The sequence below is a fragment of the Myodes glareolus genome, chromosome 7, assembly GCF_982192425.1.
Source record: "Myodes glareolus chromosome 7, mMyoGla1.1, whole genome shotgun sequence".
NCBI classification, from domain to species: domain Eukaryota; kingdom Metazoa; phylum Chordata; class Mammalia; order Rodentia; family Cricetidae; genus Myodes; species Myodes glareolus.
This window is the reverse complement of record NC_142032.1, coordinates 53,567,221-53,584,015: the sequence shown is the minus strand read 5'-3', so window position 1 is coordinate 53,584,015 and position 16,795 is coordinate 53,567,221. Positions and strand designations below refer to the sequence as shown.

The following is a 16,795-nucleotide window of genomic DNA, read 5'->3' as shown; positions in this document are numbered from 1 at the left end:
TTTAATCAAAAATGTTTCCAGCTGTGCTATAACTGAGTTGGTAGAGGGCTTGCCTAGAAAGGGCCAGCGCAGACATTGTCCCCAGACCCCCTCCCATGCTCTGCAGATCTCTTGTTCTTTATTGTCTTCAGTGGGGACAGGTGTGGTCAGTTGGTATGACATCCTTTCAGTCATGATTACAGGACTGCACTGAGGTGTGACCAAAGGATGAGTCATCATGAGATATTCTGGATGCGATCGGCGTTCATTTTTGTTCACTAGAAGCTTAGGCACTGAATCCCAGGCATGGACATTGGCCCTCCTGTGCCGGGGGCTTGTCATATCTTGCTCACTCTGGTTTTCTAAATGGGAGAAAGTTTTGGAGGGAGAAAGAACCTGGGGAAGTAATCCTTGTGTTCCAGTGGGACTGGAAATCCTGCTGCAAGGCCTGGAATTTTGACTTCCTGTTTGGCCTGGCACTTGTTCCCCTACATTTTTGGCCCTGACACATCCTCTTCCTCCCCCTCTCAGGATGTTTCCTCATCTGTAAAATGAGGGGGTTGTATTAGATCATATCTCAGGCCCCTTCAAGTTTGAAAAAGTGATGATTCTGCCTCCTAGCCACCCCCTCACTCTTCTCCTAGACCTTCTGATTGCCAGTGGGAAGATGAGGAAGAATGTGTGTTCTATAGCTCCAGCTCCCAACACAGAGTGATCTGGTCCTACAGATCAGTGGTGCCAGGATTGAGGAACCCTGTTTAGGGAAGGAGAGACAGAGGGGAAAGGTTTGAAAGGCAAGTGTGTAAATGCTCTACAGAGACTAGACAAATGACAATGGGGAAAAAAAAAAGAAACAAAGAAAGAAAGAGGAAGAAGACAGATGCATGGCCAAGGTTTACGAAGAGAAAATAGGAGTTGCTGGGATGGAATGGATGTATTGGCAACATGCTCACAGTTTGGGTGAATAGATTTTAAGCTGCTGGCCTCAGAACAAAACAATACCAAGAGGCGCTACAGTTTGCATGTTTAATGCGCCCTGTAAAAAGGTTCATTGGATAAAGGTTTGGTCTCCAGGGTACCATTGGAAGGCGGTGAAACCTGGTAAGAGAGACTTAGGTCATTAGGGGTGTGCCCTTATGGGGGATTGTTTCGGTGGAAGCTCCACCCAGCCCCACTTCTCCCATTCCAGACCTCGCCTCTGAGAAAGCCTGCCAAGGGTCAGCTTCACCGCTGAGATGCTCAAGACCATACCTACAGGGTATTTAAGACCGGATAGCTACACCTGACATGTGGTTTCTTCTTCCCCTCCTGGAAACCACCCAGGAGTTGCTTTGCTCATTAAACCTGGACTTCTTAATTTGGCCTGATCTGATTTATTTTATCAGCAGAGAAACCCAATATTAGGTACGGAAAACCTTATAGGGATTGTGGGACCTTAGTCACTACCCCTTTCACTCTGCTTTCTGATCACAAGGTGAGCTGTTCACTTCAGTCTCCTGTAGCTCTAACTGGCCTGGCAGTTAGAAAGACATTATCCTGGTTAGTTCATTGTAGTCACAGAAAGCGGACCACACAAGGAGATTGATGGCATCCCCCCTTCCTGATTCACTATAGAAGAGTCAGACCCTGGGAAGGACCCTTCCTCTGGAAGTGAGCAGGGGTGGCTGTTGATGCCACATGACAGCTGAGGCTAATGGACTGGGTGGACCATTAACTGAGGCTAATGGTCCCGTGACCCAGGCAATCGCTTATCTATGAGCTCTATCATGACGGAAGTCACAGTTTCTCTTGCTTTTTACTAAAGTAACAATTTTAGTTATTTCTAGAGTCATATAAAGGAAGATGAAAAGCAATAAGAATTGTATCATGTACCTGTAACCCCAGCTACTCAGGAGGCCTGAGAGACAAGGATTGAAATTGGAGGATAGCCTAGGCAAGCTAGTGAGACCCTGTGTAAAAAGGGGTGATGAGATAGCTCAATGGTAGAGTGCTTGAGCTCTACCATTCCATGTGCCCATCTCCAGTGCCCAGTGGGTATGGTTGCCTGTAGAGGCCAGAAGGTGTTGGAGTTTCCTGAAATAGAGTTACAGGCAGTTGGATAATCTGACTTGGATGCTAGAAGGTCTGTTCAGATCCTCTGGAGGAATAAGAAGCAGGCTTAGGCTCTGAGCCATCTCTTCAGCCCTGAAAGTGATTTCTTAATAGCTAAGGCTAGAGGTGGCTGCTCTTTTTCCTGGCTCCTCACCTTCATCTGCTATTTGGATGTTCTCTAGAACACATTGTCCTCTTCTGATCTTGGGCTCGTACAAGGCACCCAAAGAATAATACATACCGGCCTTTTCACAGCTTCCGTTAAGTCTTTGCTGCATGGAAACCATGCAAGGAGGCACAGCCAGACCCAATCACAACCAACAATAGGAATTTCCAAAGCTTCCTACTAGGCACAAATTTGTTTTGAGGTTCTGCTGGGGTGGGAGGGGTCTTTTCCAGCCTGTGCAGAATGAACGGGACTGCTAGGGTAGGAGCGGGGGCTTTTCCAGCCTGTGCAGAATGAACAGGACTGCTGGGGCGGGGGGGGGGGGTCTTTTCCAGCCTTTGTAGAATGAACAGTATGGAGAGATGCAAATAGTGTTTGGAATTAAAAAAAAAATCCCTCTGTTGTTTTACAGGGCTGTAGCAGTGACCAGGAAGAAAACTGCCCCCGCTGGAGGTTGTTTTTGTGACTGTTCTTTGGAGCATTGTTCTAAAAATGGGAAATTATATCTTGCCATGCCAAAGGAAACAACACCTGCAAGTTAAAGGGACACCTTCCCTGAGGTAGCTTTTCAGAGCTTGCACAATCATAGCTACGGCCACTTGTGAACAGAGGCTGAGGCAGAAGATCGATGTGTGCTTTCTTTTCTCGCAAGTGATGGGGTGTGGGCTTATCTTTGCAACTAGGGTGGGCTTCAGCAGCTATTGGTACAGGTGACTATTATCCACCCAATAAACATTTGTCAAGCATCATCCGTTCTGTGACCATCTTGATGGGTTTTGCTTATTTGTTTATATTTTGAGCTGTTCTTGAAATGTAACCCAAGTTGGCTTCAAATTTACAATCCTTCTGCCTCAACCTAGAGTGTACTGGGATTACAGGTATGTACCTGCTAGCTCAGTGCGGGATGTTCTGTTTTCTTCCCTGGCTTGTTCAAATTCCAGGGAGGGTTGACCCTTGGCAGGCATCTTTCTTGTCACATCTTGTCACATTTTTCTTCAGTTTTCAGAGTCAGCACATGACAGCCTGCCCACATGACTGAGGAACCAGGCAGAATCTCCACATCCTTCTCTCTTCTTGCCTCCTCTTTCTTCTCTCCCCCTTTCTCTTTCTCCACCCCTTTCTCTTTCCCTTGGTTAATCTGAAGAAGTAGAAACAGAACTTTAGCGAATCAATCATTACGTTGTTCTCGATCCAGGACTTTCCAAAGTGTCCCATCACTGTGGGACAGTCTGAAATTCTTGTTCTCTAGTGGCAGACATTCAAAGACCTTTTTTGGATTATCTGGTTAATATTTAACATTTATCCATAAAGTACAAAATAATCAGGATTTCAAATTTATCAGCCATGAAACGATATGTTTGAGAATGACTTGTAGTTTAGGAAGAAGCTTTGTGATCTGATTTCATCTTCATTAGGAACAAGGATGTGGGACTACAGGGCTTGTTGAATTTCAAGCTCTTTGTAATTTTGCATATAACCACTGCCTGTGCCATGTATCAATGCTAAGTATAATGTTTTGTGTGTTGGGTCATCTTTGGAAGGAAGGGTCCAGTATTCTTTCTGAGACAGCTGGTTCTTGATGTGGTCCTGTCTAGAAACAGAGAGATGGAATAAAAAGAGTCTTGGGCCCTGTAATGGAATTGGCTATCTCAGTTGTCACGTGCATAGCAGTTTTTCCATTAGAGCAGTGGTTCTCAACCCGTGGCTCTCGACCCATTTGGGGGGTCACATATCAGATATCCTGTATATCAGTTATTTACATTATGATTCATAACAGTGGCAAAATTACAGTGATGAAGTAGCAACAAAATTATTTTATGGTTGGGGATCACCACACCTGAGAAACTGTGTTAAAGGGTCGCAGCGTTAGGAAGGTTGAGAACCACTGCATTAGAGACTCACAAGCCTTGTGATACAGGCTCATGTGTGAGGGCTTTGCTTTCCTTTTGTGTTCTTTTGTATTTTTTTAAATTTCAAGATAGAGTCTCATATTTCTCAGGCTGGTGTTTACTACATAAACTGGCCAGGGAAGCAAAGTTTGGGCTTCTGATTCTCCTGCCTCCACCTTGCAAGTGTTGGAACCACAGGGTGTACCTGGGCTTTGTGCCTGCTAGGAGAGAGCTTTACACCCCCCCCTCCACTGCATCCGAGTTCCAGAAATGCTGAGATGTGAAGGAATCTTAAATTGGTCAGATTTAGCAAATTAAAATTTAGGATGCCTGGTGGAATGAAAATTTTGGGTGAGCCATGAGTCACAGGCGTGTCTTGAACATTGTGTGGGCCGTGAAGGATGAAAACTGGTTCACCTGGGAATTCTGGGAACTGTTTATGCAAAGGGATGAGGTGTGAACAGCATGAATTTTGTTTCTGGATTCAGATATTAATATATAAGTTTCATTGCCCAGCCTAATTGGGGGGTGAGGGAGGGGGACAAACCAAAGGCATGGTGGGCAGCAGGAAACAGGGCTGTTCCTGAGTTTGTGCTTCCTCCCACAGGAGACCGGGAGCGGGGCAGGAGTCTAAGGATCCTCTTAATACATCTCTCAGCATCAGGACCACAGACCTGTCGCCACACCTGGCTGTTTTATTTTGATTTTTTTTTCTTATGTGGGTGCTAAGGATTTGAACTTGAGTCCCCAAGCTGGTGCAGCAAACACTTTACCCACTGAGCCATCTATTTAGTTCCTGCTGTTTTTGCCTTTCTGAGGCAGGCCTCGAAGTCATAGCAATCCTTTTGCCTCAGCCTCCTAAGCGTTGAGGTTATAGGTGTGAGCCACCAAGTCTGATCGTTTGTACCTTTAGCCCAGTGAGATCCATTTTGGACATTTGACCTCCTAAGCTCGGTGTGCACCTTTAAGACAATCATAGGAAACAAATTCATAGGTCTTACAATAATGCTGAAGGCCTAGTGCAGGCAGTGGAGCAGAGAAAGGCATTCAATTCCAGGAGTTGAAATGGACTCAGACTGAAACGGACACTTCAGGTCAGAGGGCCAGGAGATCCCGGCACCCCACAGTCCTTTCTCCTCCTGAGATCTACTCCTCACCCCGACAACATTTCTACCCTGTCCTAGATGACAGAGGACATACTTCTGTGAGAGGAGGAACCCACAGTGCTGCACTGAGATGCCTTTAGTCTACAGGGTGGTTGAGAGCTACGGGCACAAAGCTTCAGGTACTTTGTAAAGGTCTTGACAAGGCTTGCATGCTGGACGGGGCACCTGGTTACTGGCCAGGGAAGCAAACCCATGTTTCTAGCTCCAGTTTATCAATTCTGAAGCTGGCAATCATGCTTCCTTAGCTGAATCTATTTTCAGTTTTTTTTGCATATACCATAATTTTATAATTTTAGTTCATGGAAGTAAGCTGAGTGGCTAGTTACTGATGACTCACCTCCCATTCTCATATGCCTGTTGATATATTCAGTAAGTGCTCGGGAGGACTGTCCCCTAATTACAGCTTTCAGAGTGCATTGTTTGCCTGGCCCTATCATCATCAATCAAGGCTTCTTTTATAATCTATTTGAAGTCCTTTGGAGCAACTGATCACGTAGTGGTGAATTACTACCCACAGCTGCCTTGGTATTTGCAAACAGCATGCCTGGTGTCAGCTGCAAGCTGGGCGGCATTTTAGCCCCTTCATCTTGATAAGGTTGGTAGGGCTGCTTCTGCTTTCCTCTTCCTGCCTTGTGAGTCACTTGCAGATTTCTTCTGCCAGGCTCACCCTGACTGTCTCATGTGTCAGACAGCAGCTTTCCTGATAACCGATGGATCTTGTGAGTCTGCAATGGTGGTCCCTTCTGGGCTAAAATTCCTGCGGTTGCAGATGATGGGGGTAGCATAGTTTTCAAATTTTCTTCCTCACCCAGATTCACAGTTTTCATTACAAAGCCACCAAGAAACGTGGGCTTTCTCTTCCCTGAGGTCCTCAACTTATGAATGTTAAAATTAATAGAGTGCAAAAATTTCTTTTTTTCCTTTCCCTCCCTCGCTCCCTTCCTTCCTCCCTGTCCCTCCCTGTCCCTCCCTCCCTCCCTCCCTCCCTCCCTCCCTCCCTCCCTCCCTCCCTCCCTCCCTCCCTCCCTCCCTCCCTCCCTCCTTTCTTTCTTTCTTTCTTTCTTTCTTTCTTTCTTTCTTTCTTTCTTGTCTCACTGTATAGTTCTAGTCTGGCCTAGAACTTGCTACATAGACCAAACGCCTTGAATTCACAGAGGTCTGCTTACCTCTGCCTTATGTGATCCACTATGCTTGGCTATTTATTTATTTTTCTAGATAAGGCTGATCTTGAACTTATGGTGATCTGTCTGCTTTTGCCTCAGAATGTGCACCAGTAGACCCCGCTTATATATATATATATATATACATATATATATATATATATATATATATATATATATAGAAACATTTAAACTTTTGTTTTTGTAGTTTGTGCTTAATACTTCTCAAATGCAGGAAGGGCATATTTGCACACCATCCTTCTGTGGTTTTTGGTTTTTGTTTGTTTGGTTTTTTTGATTTTTTTTTGAGACAGGGTTTCTCTGTATTGGCCTGGCTCTCCTGGAACTTGCTCTGTAGATCAGGCTGGCCTTGAATTTACAGAGATCCACTCACCTCTGCCTCCTGAGTGCGAGTACTGGGATTAAATATGTACATCACTGCCAGGCCCTCTTGTGGGGTTTTTTTTTTGGGGGGGGGATGATAGTTTTTTGAGACAGTGTTTCTCTGTGTAGCTTTGGAGCCTGTTCTGGCACTAGCCCTGAAGACCAGGCAGGCCTCAAACTCATAGAGATCTGCCTGCCTCTGTCTCCCAAGTGCTAGGATTAAAGGCACGCACCACCACTGCCCAGTTCCTATTGTGTTTTAATTTAGTATATCCATAGTGAAGATGACTGATTTTAGAAATATATATAAATTTAATAGAAGTGTGGATTTTCTCTTACTCCCCCTGCCTTTTTTTCCCTTCTGAAATGATCTCATTCTGTAGCTCTATCTGTCCCGAAGCTCACTATTTAGACTAGGCTGGCCTAGAACTTATACTCTCTCTGCCTCAGACTGCTGGGGTTAAAGGAAAGCATCACTATACCCAGCCTTTCTTTATTCTTGAAATGTAAGAACCATTCTTAGTTTGAGGCTACTTAACACCATCAGCAGCATCAAACCAAACCTGCCTAGGCAAGACCTCAACCTTCCAGCTGTAGCTTATGAATCAAGATATTTGCTTAGCCCACGCTAGGGGAGAAGAAAACAAACAAACAAATAATAAAAACCAGTGGCAGTTCCTACTTTCCTCTGATTTCATATGCACTGTGCAGATAATCCACTCTTTCTGTGGGTATAGTGAGTTCATTCTTGCATTCTGCCGCGTGTGTATGTGTGTGCGTGCGTGCGCGCGCGCGTGTGCGTGTGTGTGTGTGTGTGTGTGTGTGTGTGCGTGCGTGTATTTGTCGAAAGTCAATCCCAGATGTCCTTTTCTTTCCCCTTGAGACAGGCTTTCTCACTGGGGTGTGGGGTTTGCTGCATGCATAGCTATTTACATGGGTGCTGGTGTCGGGGTTGGCACTTGGGTCCTTGAGTTTGCACTTTCTCAGATGAGCCACCTTCTCTACCCTGCATTCTGCGTTTGAAGAACCTAAGGTACTGTACATTTCTCTGGGTTAATTTTACACATTCTTATGCATCACCAAAGTCCTCTTAAGGCAGAAACCCACTGCAATATACTTCCACTTCCTTTATCCCCAGTCAACTGCATTGTGTTTGTGCGAGGTAAATATTTCCCTGGCAGTGACTAGGTAGTTATAATTCAGAACTTTTTATGACCTTGGAGCTTATCCATTTGAATAATACCCACCTAGGTGGATGGAGGCGAAGGTATGCATCTTAGACAGAATGACCTGGATGCCTGAGAATCTGGGGCCTTGCGAGTGAGGGAGCGGGGCAGGTCCCCACCAGGTCCCTACTTGTTACAAATAATCTCTTTTGGAATCACCAATCCCCCCTGACCTGACCTGGAATTTTTACAACCCCGGCCCTCCTCCATGGCAGGCAATGAACAAGCAGGTGTGGTGGTTTTATGTGTACACACATAGGTGTTTACGGTGGACTTTTCTCATCGCTGTCTCTAATTTACTGCCCCTCTAGATTCCTGTGTGGGAGGTTCTACCAGCAGCAGGACAGGAGACGGGCCTGAGCTCTGGGTTGTGTGAGAAATGAAAGAGATACCGTTAAAGCCAAACGTAAGCAAGCGATGAAGGTTGTAAGGTTGCAGTTTGTGCTGTGGAACTTTAAAACCAGGCAGGTGGAGGTAGGTTAGTTCCGATTCTTGGTCCTCTCTGTCTTTGGAGCCATCTCAGAGTCTAGCTCCGTCAGGACGGCCTTTAAGGTCTTCTGGGAGTGGAATTACTGCTAATTCCAAATTAATTACTGACCAGTCACTGGCGGGGTTCAACTGTGCCACACCGTTTACGTGCTTTCCCCGGGGTTTTTTCCTCAGAATTCTGATTTTTATAAAAAAAAAAAAAAAAAAAAAAACCTCTCCCAAATCAAAGTTTAGAAGTCAGACGGAATGATTCAAGATCAATGCTAGAGAACGAAGGTCTCATCTTCTGCTCCACCCAAAAGCCAAGGCACTGGGGCCTGGTAGGAGTTCCAGAAAAACGTTGGGAGCAGGGGGACAGCGTGGACTACACTGCCCCCTCGTGGTCATGACGCACGAAGCAGGCGTGGCCCGTGCTCGCCCACGCAGCGTAGCTTCCAGGGCGGGCTGGGCTGCTTGGCTGGCATTCCCTCCCACAGCCTCCTTGTTCAGGTGCCCTCTGCATCGGCCCTTCCTATTTCTACAGGCCTTCTGCATACTCGTTAACTTCTTCGGATGGTGTAGCCCGGCTCCAGTGGGGGCTCACTGATATTAGGACAAATTCTAAATCACACAACAATAGCGTTTTGGGCAGCTGATATTGTGTGGCCTGTACAAAGGTCCTGAATTGGGGCTTGGCTTTAGAAACTAAGGGCATAGGGGTGGGGTGGGGTGCATTAGCAGAGGGAGACAAGGGCTGGTATGGGCCTTGTGTTGAACTTGAGTATTTATGGTCAGTGTGCTGTATGCTTTGAAGGATGGAGTGTGCGTGGGCACTTCTGAGACTTTACACGTGATTAAACTTCCTGTGGTAGGTGTGTGGTCACTGAACTGCTTAGCAGTAAGTTGGCTGGGAACCTGTAAAGGGGCCTTTGGGTTTGTAGCAGCCTGGGATGATGGTGTGGTCTGTGGATATGGAGGGAGTGAATGATTCCACAGGTCTCCTCGGTTGATTGGACAAGGAAGGGCTAAGGGCTACCCACTAGGCTCCTGGCTGGAACAGGGTAGCCCAGAGGATGGAGATGAAATCCAGTAACATCTGGGACCAGACTTGGGGAGGGAGGGGCGTATCCCAGATCTGTGGGATAAGTTGGACAGATGGTGGGACCTAGCTAGAGGGCTTTGCACTCTACTGATGGTAAACAGCGGCTGCCTAGAGGAAAGAGGCCTTCTGGAATTTCTTGTGTGGTCCCAGGGCAGGACTCAGTTGCCCTCCCTTAGTTCTGGTTCGTGACACTCATTCTGGCACCAACCTCTGGCTCCAGCAGGTGGATGAAAAGACCAGTGCACACAGGCCCAATGAGATGCTTGCAGTTTATTGCGGAGAGGAGGACAAGAGAGGTGTGGGGTGGTCAGGGGGCACAGGGCAACAATGGGGGCTCTTAGCAGGGGAATATCTTTGAAGTCCTCTGAGCTTTAGAAGTTTAGGCCTTGATTACACAGAGGGCTTGTTAGGATTTTCTCCTAGAATAAAGAAACAAAACCCCCACATAATGGTGAGTGAACCCCAGAAGTAGATGGCATATACAGATTTAACAGAGACAAAAGCTACAGTAAGTTCTGCAAGGGACTCGGGGTAGAGGCCTTGGATGGCTTCTGAAAGGCCTTAAAGGAGCAGGCAAAGTGGCTTAGCTGTAAATGCTCCTGCCATCAAACTCGGCCACCTGAGTGTGATCCACAGGACCCACATGATGGAAGGAGAGGACCAATTCCATAAAGCTTGTCCTATGACCTTCACACGTGCCACCCATACCTACACATTCATATTAAATAAATACAATTCTTGGGGAAAAAGTCAGCGAACTGAGTGTGCTGGAACAAGTTCATAGTTTGAGCTACTCAGGAGGCTGAGGTAAGAACAACAATTGACCCCAGGAGTTTGAGGACAGTGAGGCTACCTCTGAGAGACCTTCCCCCCAAACAACAACAAGAACAACAAGCGCACATACACACAGCAAGAAGAAAGCAAGGAACACCACAGGGAAATCCATTAGCCTTGTAACCCCCTAAATGGTATGATACTGTAGTTGGGGAGCACTTAGAAGCAGTGTGAGTGGCAGATGGTGCCTACCGAGAGCTTCAGGATGTTCTTTCTGGTCTCCTCGGGGAGGGTGTCCACCAGTTTCTTCAGCTGCATCCCTGCGTCTTGCAGTTCTGAGCCAGGGCTGTAAAACTCCAGGGCTGCCTTATAATTGGACTTTGAGTCTGTGAAGAGCATCTCAAGGACTTGAAGAAATCCTGGGCAGACATCTGAAGAAGCTGGAGTACAGGCAAAAGGAAGTACATGGATTCAGCTTCTTCTCCAAAGGCTGGCCAGCGCCCCGCTGGACCAGTCAGGGCAACAAGAGACAGCAGCCTTTGGGTGATGGAGGAGATGTCAGAGCTGGTGAGACTCCAAGTGTGGAAACCTGGCACCGTGTGAGCACTTTCTAGGTTACAGCCAGCTTTTGGCTTTGGATTCCTGGCTTGGGTTGGCCATTGTTTCTGTCATCATTCTAGACAGAGTGGGTAACAGAAGCTGCCTGTCTGGCTGTTTGCTGTGGCATGGGGACTGGGAGGAGGCCTCTGGGAGCCTTGCTTTCTACCAAAACGCTCCTCGCCCATGGCTAGTGGTGGTCTGTGCCACATGTTACCAAGGGCATGCGACACAGTCCTTATGCCAGCCTCGCATTGTCCCCAGACCTGGCCTGGAAGATGAATGTACGCATACAGTCTAGTCTGATGGCATTCTAGTCTGATGGCACAGTCAGCTTGCCGACAAGCCTCTCACCTCACCATGTTCCCCGCAACAGCAGTGCTGTGTGGATTGTGCTGTCTGCTTCGGTGCCCACTCCTGGGAACACGATTTCCTACCCTGCTTCCCTCTGTCTTCTGACCTAGTTCAAGTTTCCTGCCCCGGAATTCTCTGCATTGTGGGCAAATTTGGCCTCACTGCTCTGACTCAGGACCCGACTCCTATTCCAGCTGGGTATGGCAGCTCACATTTGTCACTTAACCCATGACACTGGGGAGGCTTAGGCAGGATGACTGTGGATTCAGACCAAAAGAAGGCCCTGTCTCAAAACCAAAACAATTCTCACTACAACTTAAACTCTCTCCACAAAACACCAGGCAGGGTGTTTCTTCCAGTGGCTCAGTGTTTTGATCTGTAAAATGGGAGCAGTATTTCCACTTCACTGGGCTGTTACGAAAGTGAAAGGGATAGTGTGTAAAATGGCTGAGGACAGTGACTAGCACATTGCACAGAGCATTAGCTGGTTTTCCGGTCGGAGTTCTAACATGTGAACACGTGGATATGCAAATGAATATCCTGCCAGTTTAGCCGCCCACCTGTACGCACAGCACTGTTTACCTAATTAATAAACATTTTAATCCAAAGTGATGTCATTTCCCCTGAAAACAAATAAAAGTGTTAGGTTAAAACAACCGTTCCTACTTCCCCTTGATTTGGGGTCTAAATTCCCATAGTCACAAAACCTGTATCCACAGGCATTATGAACCTTTCCAAGTACAGTAATTGGGGTTTGGTTTTAGAGAAATAATACAAACTTATCAGAGGGCAGTTGGAGCAGCTGATGGAGGGAGAAATTTTCCCAACCCCATTCCCGAAGCACAAAATGCCTGGAGGGAGAGAGATTGGCCCATTCTCCCTTGCTCCCTTCATCCTTCCTTCTCTTCCCTCCTCCCTCTCTCATTTCTCTTCCATTCTTCATAGTGATAGCAATAGCTATCCAGAGACCTCTAATCCCTTTTCCAGAGGACAGAATGTTTAGAAAAACTCCACCCAGGATTGGCAGCTTCCCAAAGGGAAGATCTCTTTCTGGAATATTCCTTTCCTCCCGGGACAAGGGACTTTGCCTTGGGTTTGAGGGCAAAAGTCTCTGCACTTCCCCTTCCAGACTGACTGCCAGAGCTGGGTGGGGACATCCCTAACCTGGCGCTCTTGGCATCTTGGGCCAGTCCTAGTCTGGGCTTCGAAGGGCTCCTTATCCCTACTCCACTTTGGGGCAGACATGCTGGTCTAGATGGGCACTCCCCGTCTCCCATCCAGGTTTCCCTGGCCCCTGGAGTGCAGAGGTTCAGTATCTGGAAGGTGTGATTCTAGGCTTTCTAACAGCTCAACGCTTTCCCCAAGATCATAAAGACTGTTGGCCATCGGACTCAAGCTTTCTGAGAGTCACCATGTTCAGGACCTCCAGGCAGCCACAGAGGGACTGGCCACTTCCTTCTGACCTTCGGAAAGGGAGCCTTGGCACTTACCCGAGCTACTGCAGACAGACAGCATGGCAACGGCGATTGTGAGGATGGCGATCTTCATGGTGGAGTCCAGGAGGCTCTGGCGGTCTCTGGATGTGGGGTTAGGTGTCGCAGTGTGAGTGAGTGTGTGGGGGCATCAGGTGGCTTTTTATATGATCCAGGAAGCACATAAGAGGCCGGGGGCAGGGACTGGGTACCACTTAGGATATTGCATTATTTACTTTGTTATCTTCTCTGTGGAATAAGTAAATAATTTCTTTTCTTAAATCCAGTTTCTGTTCCCATTGAAACTGAACTCACATAACAGGCCACTTGTGGGATTTGCAGGCAGTGTGGGGAACTCAAGTCAGAGGTCATGGGAATCTGAACACCTGTATCTTTTTTTTTTTTTTTTTTTTTTTTTTTGGTTTTTCTACACAGGGTTTGTCTGTAGCTTTGGAGCCTGTCCTGGAACTAGCTGGCCTCGAACTCACAGAGATCCACCTGCTTCCGCCTCCCGAGTGCTGGGATTAAAGGCGTGTGCCACCACTGCCTGGCATCTGTGTCCTCTTTTTGAAGTCAAGCACTGGGCACCCTGGGCTCCAGCAAGCAACTGGAGGACTTGCCATCCTTGGTGAACCAGAGGCTGGAAGCCCTTCATCAATCACAGGGAAGGACACAGACCTAGGGCTCTAAAATGTCACTGGGATCCTCCTACAGCCTCCCTCCAAGGAAAGTGGCGAGACTTCAAGCTGCAAAGGTCATGATTCTTGGGCATCATTGGTCAGGTTAGACCTTGCACACAGCAGACGTAAACAAATGGAGACTTCTCCACAGTATACATCAGAGACCCAGGCCCCAGATTGGGCTTGGTCTGTTCCTACCCAGAGCAGCCCTTGAGTCCTGTCCTTCTGATGGCCAGTTGAAGGGTACCTGTAGTCTTTATCCGACTTGGCCTCTTCCTGGCCTTTGCCCTATAGCCTCCTCCCTCTTGTTCCATTCTCTTCCAGGCCCTCCCACACTCTGCACTTTCCTGTTTTCCTTCCTTGGCCATTCTTTCTTGATGTTGACAGTTCTTAAGTGTTTGTAGTTCCCAGGCTTTCACCTTAGCCTGCTGGCTTCCCAAGGCCACGCTCAGTGTTTACTCTTTTACTTCTCTATGTCCTTGTGTCTCAGCATATAACCTAGCTGGGTTGAAATCCAGACCTTTCCAGTCTCTTTGCTTCCCAGTTTGCACTCCCTGGCCATTCTTCATTTCCACAAATCCTTTCAGACTTCAGACTGTCTCAAATGTTCATCCATCCACTTAGTCAATAGATGCCCAGTACCTACAATGTTGTAGTAGGCCCGGGAATTGGGGAAGACCTGGGGAGGCATTTAAAGACCCCCTCATGAGCTTCCTGTATAGTGGCTGTAAGGAGTGTGGTCAGCCAAGAGCCTTCAGCTTCTAGTTAACTATGGCGTCTGCCCCTGCTACAGGGCACTGTCTTGCTTAAGATCCCACCCTCCCCAGGGCTGCTTGCTTCTTCTAATGATACAACAGGAAGGGGATTTAAAGTTGTGAGCATTTGGTTTGCCACTTTCTCAATGGCCCTGGGTCATTAGGATGTACTTTTCCGTTGTTCTTGAGCTGTCCTGTCCATTAGTTCAGTTCTAACTGTAGGCTTGGCTCACTTCTGTGTCTCTGGTCTGACCCTAGCACAGAGACTGATGTAGCTATCACTGTAGATAGAGTTCTTAAGCTGTTCCTCCACAGAAGAGCTTTGTAAAGAGCATTTCTGTTTCTGTCTTTGAGTCCTAGAGTGAGGTTGTCTCTACGTATTTTCCCACCTCCAAATCCCAAACCAGCTGTTAAACAGTGAAGCCTTTCTGGACCTGTGGCACGGCTACTTAGTGGCACAGCCCAGTGACTGTGCGCAGAATGATTTAGGTGTCATCAAGGTGTCTTTAAAATGAGTGTATCGAGCTGGGGAGACGGCTCAGTGGGTACACTGTCTACTGTGCGTGCATGAGGAACTAAGTTGGCTGTCAAGCATCCACACAAAAAGCTGGGTGTGTCTGAAATCCCAGCTCTGGGGAGATGGAGACAAGGGGAGCCTAGAAGCTTGCTGACAAGTTCATCGAGCCAAATGGGCCAGATTCGGAGTCAGTGAGAGGCTCAGTCTGGAAAACGAGATGGGGAACGACAGGAGGACACCTGATGCCGCCTCTGGCCTCCACAACACACACACACACACACACACACACACACACACACACTCTCACACATACACACACACTCACACACTCACACACACACTCACACATACACACACTCACACACACACTCACACACTCACACACTCACACATACACACACACTCACACACACACACATACACACACTCTCACACACACTCACACACTCACACATACACACACACTCACACACACACACACACACTCACACACACACTCATGAAAGACCGTAGTTTGCAGGATCTTCAAGCTGGTCTGGATGCTGCGTTAGTTCCTGCTGCTTGTCTCCATGTGTCCCCTTCTCCAGCTCCCTTCTTCCAAGTTCACTTATAGGGGCTTCTTCCCCCATTTCACCCTTCCTTCCTGACTGGGTCTCTGGCTCAGGTCACGGAAGGGCAGTGTTGTTCCTGAGCGATGGCTTTGTTCAGACTCAGGGGGCACAGGCTGGAGGTTGACGTTGAGGCTATGGTCCCTAGATTGCTACCATCAAGAGTACCAGATAAGTTCTTTCATCCTGGCCCTGGGGAGAGCCCTGCTTGGTAGGAGTGGGCCTTTTTTCTTGCCCTGGGATCTGTGAAACTCCTTCTCTGAACCTCTGCAGGGGTGTGTCATTCAAGGTTCTGAGAGTTAAGCTTCTTAAATTCCAGAACCATCCCTAAGACACCCCCCCCCCCTTGATCTTCAGGCTAGAGTCCGAAGCCTGCTTAGCACAGGACGGGGTATAGGGTGGCTGCCATCTCTGGCTGCACTGGGGGCAGGTATACCATGCAAAGACAAACTCCTTGGGAAAGAGAGGCCATTTGGTTACTGGCACCGTGAAGGCAGTATTGGATTGGTATATATCCTACTGGTCCCTTTACTTTCCTTACTTCCTGCATTGGCTGTGACTGGCTTTGGAGAGTCTTGGTCACTAGGTCGATGGAGAACTTTGAGATCTGAGCTAGGAGTCTTCCGCAGTGATATGCTTTGTGCCTGAGTTCAGAAAAGGTCAAGAGGAGCCTCATCCACAGCCTGAGGGGACGGATGGGCCTGGATACTTCATATGGGTATTTGGATTCTTAAGTTCCTAAGTCACCCAGCCCCTCCCCCATACCATGCAGTGTGTATGTGGATAACATGTGAGTATGTGTGTGGGTACCAGGTTGTTGGGCCATATTCGGTGTCCCCTAGTGAGCCCTTTCCTTTTCCTCACTTATGAATTTAGTGGCAATGACAGGAGGGAAAGGTGAAGCCAACAGTGCCCTCCACCAGGTACTGCCAGGAGATATTGCCTAAGACCAGATGTTTATCCCCTGGCTTCAACGCTTGGTCGATCCCCAAAAGCAGAAGCTGGAGAGCAAGTCCGAGCAAGGCCCAGAAAGCAGGTTGGAGTTCTTGGGTGGGCCATTCTGAGCCTAGTGAGCCACGGAAGGACTGGTCAGACCACAGGTCAGCTCACGAGGTCAACTGGGGGGCAAGTTGTAGAGTCTCTGCCTCCTCTCCCAGTGGCTAGCTCTGTGATTGTTCAGGAAACAGCTGCCAAACAGCAGCTTTCCCCTCATGAGTTTGATTCATTTTTTTTTTCTGCCCCAAAGCTGATCGTTGCCTTGATCTAGAACCCTCCTAGAAAGGGATTGGCTCCTTTTGAGGATTTGGTTGTTTCGTTTAGCAGTGATGATGTCTAGATCCTTTGAGCTTTTAGGGGACCTAAAATAATGGTCCTATATCCTCCATCTCACTGACTCTAAAAGGCTGA

General features: G+C 47.7%; 1 protein-coding gene and 1 long non-coding RNA gene across 2 annotated transcripts in view; one reads left to right on the top strand and one right to left on the bottom strand.

Annotated features, from left to right (window-relative positions):
• LOC146893566 (uncharacterized) overlaps window positions 1-2,679 on the top strand; it is a 53,941-nt gene extending 51,262 nt beyond the window's left edge. Inside the window, exon 3 of the long non-coding RNA XR_015003201.2 lies at window positions 2,649-2,679. This is a non-coding gene — a long non-coding RNA (uncharacterized LOC146893566). The remainder of the gene's footprint in view (window positions 1-2,648) is intronic.
• A 7,207-nt stretch (window positions 2,680-9,886) lies between these two features.
• On the bottom strand, window positions 9,887-13,007 carry Scgb1a1 (secretoglobin family 1A member 1). Its single transcript, XM_048458401.3, has 3 exons — window positions 12,847-13,007; window positions 10,658-10,845; window positions 9,887-10,050 (listed from the first exon to the last, which is right to left on the bottom strand). The coding sequence occupies exons 1-3, from the start codon at window positions 12,902-12,904 to the stop codon at window positions 10,003-10,005; spliced, it is 294 nt and encodes a 97-aa protein (XP_048314358.1). The 5' UTR covers window positions 12,905-13,007; the 3' UTR covers window positions 9,887-10,002.
• Window positions 13,008-16,795: the final 3,788 nt, after the last annotated feature.